The sequence below is a fragment of the Pogona vitticeps genome, chromosome 11 (assembly GCF_051106095.1).
Source record: "Pogona vitticeps strain Pit_001003342236 chromosome 11, PviZW2.1, whole genome shotgun sequence".
NCBI lineage: Eukaryota > Metazoa > Chordata > Lepidosauria > Squamata > Agamidae > Pogona > Pogona vitticeps.
Window position 1 is genome coordinate 26262382 of NC_135793.1, and position 7978 is coordinate 26270359.

At 58.1% G+C, this 7978-nt stretch overlaps 1 protein-coding gene across 2 annotated transcripts in view; it reads right to left on the reverse strand.

Annotated features, from left to right (window-relative positions):
* Nucleotides 1-7727, reverse strand: part of LOC110080145 (glycine receptor subunit alpha-4) — an 18826-nt gene extending 11099 nt beyond the window's left edge. The window contains exons 1-3 of one of the 2 annotated variants that reach the window (XM_072981103.2): nucleotides 6879-7718; nucleotides 1161-1294; nucleotides 278-345 (exon numbers count right to left, since the gene is read on the reverse strand). In XM_072981103.2, coding sequence (XP_072837204.2) covers nucleotides 278-345; nucleotides 1161-1294; nucleotides 6879-6919 — 243 coding nt within the window. In that variant the 5' untranslated portion in view covers nucleotides 6920-7718. Of the gene's footprint in view, nucleotides 1-277; nucleotides 346-1160; nucleotides 1295-6878 lie in introns of both variants that reach the window. The other variant, XM_072981104.2, reaches the window with a different exon arrangement.
* Nucleotides 7728-7978: the final 251 nt, after the last annotated feature.

Sequence of the window (7978 nt, forward strand, 5' to 3'; positions counted from 1 at the left end):
TCACAAAAGTGGCTCTCCGTCTGCCCACTGACCCTCGTGTCCCTTCTGGCTCCCTTTGACCCCCGAGGCCACAAACTCTCCTTCTCTAGTAGACCTCCAAGGTCAGGGCAGGGAGGCGTGGGTGCGAGGTGGCCAGCTATGCCTCCGAAAGCCCCTTCCTGCCCCCCAAGAGGGGAGGGTGTCGACCAGTGTGCTCAGGAACCAAGAAGGCGGAGGGGAGGGGAGGGGAGGGGAGGGGAGGGGAGGTGGGGGAGGGGAAGGAGCTGCCCTGGCTTACCATGGTTGTTTCTGTGACTGAACCGAAGCTGTTGATGAAGATGTTGCAGGTCACGTTGACAGGTGGTCCTGCAAGCCAATGAAAGAGAAAATGTCAAGAGTTGATCAATACGTGGCAGGTTAGGGGAGGGAGGGGGGAGAGGAACTGGCTTGTGGAAAGACAGGCCACGGCTTCATCCAGACCAGGGACGCGCACCACCACCACCACCACCACCGAGAGATCTTTGGTTCTGCTGGCTGGGGCAGGTGGGAATCCCCGCGTGGCAGGTCAGGAGTGGAGGAGTGCAGCAGCCCTCCTTAAATCCAGACTGCAAGTTCCTTGGGGCAGCGCATCAAGGGGCAAAGGGAGCTGGCCGATACAGAGCCAGGCCATGGACCAATCTGGTGCCTTCCACCTGTGCCGGGATGCAACTCTCAGCAAGGAGGGCGAGGGGCAGAACCCGGCTCCTCTTCTTCCCCAGCTGACACCCTGAAAGCTCTCTGGCCCTGGCCCCCCATCCCAGCAGTTCCACCACCACCACCACCACCACCACCACCACCACCCCGCCTCCTGGGATGCTTCCGGCAGGATAGGATGGGAACTGAAAGAGGATCCTTCTGCACACGAGTCGAATACTCTTCCTCCATGCTGGGAGGCTCACAATATTTCGCCTGGGTCTTCAGTGAGCCCCAGGTTCCTCTTGACCTGCTCTGCCACCTGCAAGGGAAGGGTCCCTCCTCTGTCCAGCATCGTGGGTTTGCCAGGAAAGAACCAAGAGAGGAGGCCTGGGCCCACGTGCCTCCCGCTCGGCTCCAGGCCTTCCTTTTTGCAGAAACTGGAAGCACAGGGGCAGCCTGGGAACCTTCGGGGGGGGAACCCCCTCACCCTCACCCCCCCAGCTTACCTTTGAAATTGGGTCTGATGCGGGCATCGTACCCGGACGTCCGGCCCATAAGCTTGTCAAGGAAATCAGAGGGGGACATGGGCTGAGGCAGACTGCGCGGGGTGGACCTTGCTTCTCCTTTCCCTGACACCAGTCTGTGGGTGGACGGGCGGGTGGGGGGGTGGAATCAGGGAAACAGAGCAGAGGTCAGAAGGCAGCCTTTCCCCAGACATACACACACACACACTCAGAAGCACTTGGATGAACTGGCCGCTGCCCACACAACAGGCACAGGTCAGCCTCACCTGGGTTGCCTGGTGCCACCCATCAGGGACGGTCTGGAGGGTTTGGGCAATCTGGGAGAGAGGCGTGAAAAACAGTATAGGGAGAGGACATTGGGGGGCCCTTAATCTGGCCACAGGAGCCAGGGGACTCCTTCTGGACCCTTCTCCCCTAGACTGACAAGCTAGCATGGCAAACCTTCCCGTGCGTGTGCGCAGCAGCGGAGAGAACTCACAAGACCGGAGTGCAAGGTGGTCCTGCCATGGGGTCCACCTCACCTCATTCCAACTTCCAGGCTCCAGCATTCCTCCCTTGTCCTTTCCAGGCCAAGACTCGGGGATAGCCTATGGGGCCTCTGTGTGTGTGTGTGTGTGTGTGTGTGTGTGTGTGTGTGTGTGTGTGTGTGTGTGTGTGTGTGTGTGTGTGTGTGTGTGTGTGTGTGTGTGTGGTGTGTGTGTGTGTGTGTGTGTGTGTGTGTGTTGACTACAAACACTGCGGGAAGAAGGTGCCCCTCGCTCAGACCCAGAGGGACCCGTTGTGGGACCCCTCCTGTTTCCCCCACTGCAGCAGACAGACAGACAGACCACTTCCCCTCCACACTCCGAGGGAATGTGCACACTGTGGGCAGTGGGCATGGCGTCACCCCAGAACGGCCCAGGGCGGCGGCGGGTGCCTCCAAGAAGGGCCGGCTGGACTGGAGTGGCAAAAAAGGCTGGCCTTGGGGGCATCTGGGACACACTCAGAACGGGTGTGCGTGCAGGGGAGGCCAAGGGAAACAGAGTGTGGCCCTCAAGGGATGTCGCTCTGCTGGGCTCCTCTCAGGGAAAAGGCTGCAACAGGGGGCGGGGGGGCAGGGATCCGCTCCAACAGCCTGTGTTTGAGATTGCCTTGGCCTCCCACCTGGAAAGGCTTGTTTTAGCTGTGAAGGCCTTGAGGGCAGGAGTTGCCTCCCCAGAGCAGGGGACTGAACACACCAGCCCTGCAGAAGCCTGGCACAAATCTTGGCTGCTTCCTTCTGTCACCTCCACCTCTGCTGGGAGGGAGCCCTCGCCCTCGTCTTCCATCACCTCCTCCCACTCCTCCCCTCAGTCCAGGCTAGATCCCTGGGCGGGCAGGCATCTTCCCTCTTCCTCTCCCCCGCCCCCCCCCCCCGCGCGTGTGCTAAGACAGATGAAGCTCTCTGGATCTTTCCTCCAGGCCTTTGTGCACCTCCTTCGCCAGCTCAGAAGGCCCAGGGCTCCCAATCCCAAGGCCAGCCTGTTCGCTCCCCATCTTGCATTTCATTTTAATCTAATGTTCTCCCAATGAAGGGACTCAAAGCGGTGTACAACAGATTAAAAAGTGTACCATTGTATGTTTAAAATCATAATAAATAAGAATACTAGTAAAAAAAATGTTATTAAACCTATAACAATATTGAAATCATCACTAGTTTAACAAGTGCTTTTGACCTCCTGGCAGAAGGACTTTAAAAAGGTGGGTACCTTGCCTTGTGTGGGAGGGAATTTTATATGAAGCGGCCACGGAAACTGCCCTCCCTGGAGTCCTCACCAAAGTGGCCTGCGATGGCAGTGGGACCAAGGAGATCTCAGAGATCAGGAAGGCTCACTTTGGGAAGATACAGAACTTCAAACAGCCGGAACCTGAGCCAGGTAAAGGGCTTTATAGGTCCTAACCAGGACATTGAACTGGCCCCGAAGATGGACTGGCAGCCGGCGAAATGGTTGTAGGAAGGTACAGTAGCCGTTGTAACCACCTCTTTCTTGTGCTACAGCTGCCTCCTTTAAAAATCATAATCATGTACTGTGAACTCACTTCTCACTTCTGGTGACCCCTTTTTTTCCAGGGTTTTCAAGGTAGCAAGTACTTAGAAGTGGCTGAGCCTTCCCTTCTTCTGGGGGCGCCCTGGGCCTGCCCAATCCAGCACATTTTGTGGAAATCCTGGACTTATCCAGTAAATTTCTGTCCTGGTTCACTTTTCAGTGAACATCAACAAGCTGCCACAGGACACTCCAGCTGCGATGTGTGGCCAATGCAGTGGGTGCAAGCCAGTTCAGTGGAGGGGCTGTCCCGGGACATGGTCCCACCTGGGGCAGGGGAGAAAGTACTCCCCCTCTCCCACCGCAATACTCAAGTAAAAGTGCACAGCACCCGAATGTGTTTTGAGATCTGGAACAACAGCAGAAATGTATTCGTCTGTGGTAGCAAAAATACAGGGATCACACATGTCTGGTGCCAATTCATAGCATTCAAAGTCTGCTACCTGAGGCAGGTGCCTCACTCGGGCAAACGTCAGGGCCAGCCCAAGTCAGCAGAGGCCACAAGGAAGCAAAAGTGCGGGAGGACGGTTTCCGAGCAGGAGAGGCCTTCCCATCCACAAGTCAGCTGGCTGGTTAAACCCGTCCTCCCGCAGCATGGCCATTTTCTCTACTCTAACTGCTGACCTGGTGAAACCTGGTGTCTCGTTCACCCCCACCCCATGCACCCCCACCCCACCCCGCATGCTTCTTGCCAAGGGAGGGGTGCTCTCCCAGCCCTCCAGCCTGTGGCCCTGCTCTTTCTCCCACTCCCCCTTGCTTTGCATCATCCACACCAGCTGTTCCCATCCTGTCCTGAGCATCGCCCACCTCCCTCTGCCAACAGTCCTGAGGGGGAAGATGCCAGCTCAGTGTGTGACTAGAATAAAGGTAACTCAGGTTGTGGGAACACAAGCTAGCTGAACAAGCCCCAAGAGGGAGGGCAGAGAAAGGCAGGCAGGCTGGCTGGCTCCTAGCAGGCTTGTTAAACTTGCATGTGGTATGGAAACTCATTTTTCTGCTTTCCTTTAATCCAGTTTGGCCATCAGGCAGACACAGAGAGAGAGAGAGAGAGAGAGAGAGAGAAGAGAGAGAGAGAGAGAGAGAGAGAGATCCAACACCCGCAAGCCAGCCCAGAGCGCTGGAATCTGTGCTGCAAGGAAAGCCCCCTGAAGCAAAGGGAAGGCTCCCTGGGGAGGACAAGGGTTGAGGCCACGACTGGCCAGGCTGTGAACAGTACAGCCAGGGGAGATGACTCAACCCCTGCCCTTCCTGCCCCCCCCCCTGCTCCTGGAGGTCCTTGTTAATCTGACCCAGAGGATGGTTCTTTCCCAGTCAGATCCCCAGGAATGAGCAAAAGACAGAGCTCTGACACGTCAGCTGTGATGTTGCTGTCATGTGGGGCTTTGTATGCCCACCCCTCTTGCTCTCCTCTTTAAGGCTGGACCCTGAAGCAATTAATTAAAAGACCTTTAATGGGCACAAGCCTCCTTTCTGCTAAGTTCTCTCCTGCACCCCCCCACCCCCGTGCCCTGCTTGCAGCTCTTTCTGGTACTCCTGTGTTTGGGGGGGGCAGCAGATGCTTCCAGAAATCTAGCAGTCATGTGGGGGTCCACAGATGCCCCCCTTTTCTCCCCATGTAGCTCTTCTTCCAGTGACATGTTCACATGGGCGTTGAACACACTAGAATCCACTTCCAGAAGGAACCTTGCTCTTTGATTTCTTGGTAGTTTCTGAGCAAGGCAGCTGGAAGCATGACTCAGGAGGCCATCCCAAGGTACAAACACAGAGAGAGAGAGAGAGAGAGAGAGAGAGGAAGGAAGGAAGGAAGGAAGGAAGGAAGGAAGGAAGGAAGGAAGGAAGGAAGGAAGGAAGGAAGGAAGGAAGGAAGGAAGGAAGGAAGGAAGGAAGGAAGGAAGGAAGGAAGGAAGGAAGGAAGGAAGGAGGGCTAGTGGTGCACCAGAAGGGCAGCCTTCACAGCAACACAGAGCCCACCTGGCTGCAACCTCCCTGCCTGGCTCCTTTCCCTAAAGAGCAGCCAAGGGACCTTGTTTCCGGAGCCATCGACTGGGATGGCGTCTTCTCCCCTGCCTCTCTGGTTGTGCTTCTGGAGAGTTTTCACAGGAAACCCCCCCCCCCAAGGACCTCCCTCTCTCAAAGAAGGCCTGATGTGGGTTCGGGGTGGGTGGGAAGGAGAACAGCTGCTGCCTGTCCTTGTCTCTGCTTCCCTGATGCCCCAGAGAAAGGGAATAACTCACCACTTACCTCTTTGGTCAGCCAGTCTTGCCTTTTCGGATGACCTCTGAAGCTCTCTTGAGGAGGGACGTTGATCCCCCCCCCCCAGACCACATCCTCCAGCCTGGCACAGGGCCAGTTTATGAGATTAGGAACCAGGCTTTCCAATCAATGTAGTTTCTACATAAATCTTAATTAATCTCTTTTCTTTAGGCTCAGCCTTTGCCCAGTTTATTGCTCCAGAGAATAAGGTTTTAAATGCTGCTGTAGCTACTCGGCTAAACCAAGGAATCCCCAACAGGGCTCCCTGAACCCCCAAACTTCCCAACAGTGCTGGGACTCCCCTACCATCACAGTTCCAGGGGAGTCCCTTTCTTCAGAGCTGGCCAATGGCTGGGCCCAACCCATAGTTACCCAAGGGACGATTTCCCTTCTAAACCACCTGCCAGGCCTGTCTCTTCAACCCTCGGAAGGGTTGGAGAACTCGGGCACAGCTGCAAACACAGACTCCCGGACTTCCACAGCACCAAGGGCCCAGAACCCTATCTGTTTAGCAGGCTCCTCTGCTCCCCACCATCAGCCCCACATCCATGGGGACAAAGCGTGACACCTGGAGCCAAGGAAGAGGGTGAAGAGTGAAGTGCTCCTGTTCCCACCAGCCCTCCTGAGGCTGCCCTCTGGACCTAGGGAGTCACCCCGCCCCCGCCAAGAACCACCATTCCAGACCAAGCCACCCTCTGTCCGTCCTAACGTGGCTTCCTTTCTGGAGCTGAATTCCCCAGGGCTGTCCCCCCTGCCTGCCAGATTTGGTAGTAATGGTGATGACCGCTTACTCCCTGACAATCATTAAACCAAGGGCTTGGGAGGGGTGGGTGGGGGTGGAGGGCTAGAGAAAGGAAAGTGGGAAGGGCTCTCTGCCTAATCACAAGATGGTCACAACCCTCCCCTCGCCTCTCTCTGTCCCTCCATCCGAAGGAGAAACGCTGCAGCTGCTAAATCTCTCCCTCGGAACACGCCGGCTGGCCGTGGATCCCTCCACGCCTCTCCACCAGCGCCCGGATTGCGCTATAAGAGGCAGGAAAACAGGATGTCCGGGGAGCGAAGCGCTGCTAATTGCGGAAAGGGTGGGTGGGGGTTCTAGTTGGGATCTCTCCAGGGTCTCCTTCCTTCGGAGTCCCGGACGGCTCTGGACGGGAAATGTGCGTCTCTCCCGAGAGGCGAGCAAGCAAGCTGCCGACAAGGGAAGAGGCGAGGGTGAGATCGCGGGCTCCGAGCTCTCAGGCATCCCGGGAACGCACCACCTCGACAAAAGGAAGCTTGCTTCTGAGCACGTGCAGAGCAGCCCTTTGCGCCCAAAGGTTGCCTCCCTCCCTCCTTCTCTCCCTCCCCACAGGCTCATCTGAGAGGGTCTCCGATGCCGACTCACCTAAGCAGGGCGCCGAGCAGAAGGAGGAGCTGCGTTCGCATCCCTTTGCAGGGTGGCGGTCCCCGCCGGCAAGGCAGGCGGAGGCCGCGGTGGGGCAAGAGTCCCGGCGGTGGCGGCGCCCCAGGCCCGGGAGGCGCCCAGGCATGTCCCGCTCGTGGTGCTGCTCCGCGGCGCCGTCCGGCAGCAGCAGCAGCAGCACCCGAGCCGCATGGAGGCACCTCCTCGACGGCCGAGCGACGGCCGCTCCTGCCAACTGCCGCTGCCTGCTGCGCCCGCTGCCCCCTCGACAAAAGCTCCGGCTTGCGCTCGCTTCCGCCCGCCCCCCTTCGAGGCGGGGAAGGCTCTGCCCAGCCCACGTCACGGACGCCCGGACGGTGAAGAGTCCCTTGCCGGTCCGCGTCCTCTGGGAGCCTGACCCGATGCCGCCCTCCCTGGTCCTCCGTTCGTATCCGCAGCGCTCCTCCGAGGCAGCAGCGGGAAGGGATGAGAGGCGAGGCCAGGGCAGCGCAAGGAAACCTTGTGATGCCGCCCCTTCCCCGGGTTAGGAATCGGTGTGGGCTCCCTCGAAGCAGCAACTTCGGTCAGGAGCGCTTCCAACCTCGCCGCGCCCAGGAGCCTGCCGGGACAGTTTGGCACCCCGACGCCGCCTGCCCCATTCCTCCTCACGGGCGGCAGGGACAGACCCTCTCAGGGTAGCTCCGAGGATCTGTGGTCTTTTCGCAGCCTATGACGCCGGAGGGCCGCCGCCCCCCCCCCCTTCGTGGTTCAGCCTCTTTCTTCCTCCTCCCCCCACCCACGCAGAAGCCAGGTGATTGACAAAAGGCAAGAGAGAGCTCACGAGGGAGCGGGCTAGTGGCCCTTTGTCTGTGGATCTTGAGAAACGCGCGAGCGCGCGCGCGCGCACACACACACACACAAACACCCCGGTAGCTTCAGACTCCAACATACTTCCAGCCGGATGGCCAAGTGTGCAGCCATCTAATCGGGATTGTAAATTTCAGCTGCGGAATCTGTTTTTAAGCCTTTAGTGATAAAAGATACGCGTACCCCCCCCCGCCCCCTCGATTTGGTAGTTTTAAGTGGGTTCTCTCAGACCGTAT